Source organism: Austrofundulus limnaeus, unplaced genomic scaffold (assembly GCF_001266775.1).
Source record: "Austrofundulus limnaeus strain Quisiro unplaced genomic scaffold, Austrofundulus_limnaeus-1.0 Scaffold13, whole genome shotgun sequence".
NCBI classification, from domain to species: Eukaryota; Metazoa; Chordata; class Actinopteri; order Cyprinodontiformes; family Rivulidae; genus Austrofundulus; species Austrofundulus limnaeus.
The window spans coordinates 1,356,501-1,358,201 of record NW_013952415.1 but is presented as its reverse complement, the minus strand read 5'-3'; the positions used below and the strand labels follow the sequence as shown (position 1 = coordinate 1,358,201).

The window sequence follows — 1,701 nt, the reverse complement described above, 5'->3', positions numbered from 1 at the left end:
CTCTCTCTCTCTCTCTCTCTCTCTCTCTCTCTCTCTCCTTTCGTTCAGAGTCTCGGGCTATGAGTGTGGATTATGGAGGATAGTCAAGGTGGGGACGTGGACTACCTGATCCAAGATGAGGACACCATCATAGAGGGCGTCAGCAACCAGGTCTTATTTGTTGTGGTCCTCAGTTTTACTTTCCTAGCAGGCATCCTCACWTTGCTCTGCAGGTAAGACTTAAATCAGCATTTCTAACTTTGCAATGGRTTGACCGATTTTAGGTAAAAGGTTCTCATTTTACCAGTCAATACGGGCAGCAGGAAATTAGCCTGCAAAGTCAAACTGCTCTAACTTCTCAGAGTTCAACGGCTTTCATAAACAAAACAAAAATATGATATCATCACCCTGTGTGCTGTTAGATATGTGTTATTTTGTTTTTGTTTTTAAAGACAGGAGGAGCAAAATATTCATCCTGAGAATCAGGAGCATGTTCGAGTTGTCCGCCAACAGCTTCAAACCGAGCAGGTAAGGCAACTAAAGCAGACCCAATTTTTGTCTAGCCGAATTTATTTGACAAAATAAGCAAACCAGAACTTAAGAAATATCCATTATTTTGTTATTATTTAGTAAATTAAAAATACAAATATTAACTTTTTATCTTTTCAGTACATCTGTTAAAATATTAGTATTATTCTGTTGGAAATCAAGCTATAAGATATTTTTGTGTATGTAATAAATATCTTTAATTTTGAAGTGCCCCTTGATTGTTTACCCTTAGAAAGTTGTGGAGGCAGAGAAAACTAAAATTATTGTGGTAGTAAACGGACACATGAAACTACCAAGATGGTAATTCCTATGTATAAGAATGGTGGAAAATATGTGTTTAACAATTACAGACCAATATCGTTGCCACAATTTTCAAAAAWTTTAGAGAAATTATTTGTGACAAGATTGGACCAATTCATCAACAAACAAAATATTTTAAGTAGTAGTCAATACGGGTTCAGAGCAAATACTTCTACAGCGTCATGGAGTCATGGAGTTAAATGAGCAAATAACAACCACTGTTGATCAAAAGCAGTATTGTGCAAGCATTTGTGTTGATTTAACACTATTGACCATAGTATTCTTCTTACAGTGGATATCTAGCTATTTGAAAGATTGGAAACAGTTTGTACAGATAAATGGAGTAAGATCTGAACTTTGTAACATAACATGTGGAGTTCCTCAGGGTTCTGTACTTGGACCAAAGTTGTTTATAGTACTGTGTGTGAATGATTTGGTAAATGTGTCAGAGTTTTTCAAATGTGTARTATTTGCAGATGAAACTACATTTTTTTGTTTGGGTAAAGATATAGATCACATGTTGGTAAAGATGCAAACYGAATTTGTTAAAATACAAACTTGGTTTAGACTTAATAAGTTGTCATTAAATTTAGAGAAAACGTATTATATGGTATTTAGTAACAGAAAGAAAACTATTGATGTTCAGTTTAGAATCGATGGGGTTGAGATTTTTAAAGTCAGTGAAGTGAAGTTTTTGGGTGTAGTGATATATGAAGGTTTGACATGGAGACCTCACATAAATAATTTAACAAAGATGGTTAAATCTATTGCTGTTCTGTATAAAGTAAGGGAGTTATTTAATGATAAAGCACTGTATTTGTTGTATGATGCAATAATAGGTCCACACCTGGTTTAATGTATTGAGGTCTGGGG

At 34.6% G+C, this 1,701-nt stretch overlaps 1 protein-coding gene across 1 annotated transcript in view; it reads left to right on the top strand.

The window, feature by feature from the left end:
• The window catches only part of rnf170 (ring finger protein 170), a 7,621-nt gene that overhangs the window by 1,835 nt on the left and 4,085 nt on the right, over positions 1-1,701 (top strand). Inside the window, exons 2-3 of the mRNA XM_014002426.1 lie at positions 49-212; positions 432-507. Of these exons, the coding sequence (XP_013857880.1) occupies positions 73-212; positions 432-507 (216 nt within the window). The 5' untranslated portion in view covers positions 49-72. The remainder of the gene's footprint in view (positions 1-48; positions 213-431; positions 508-1,701) is intronic.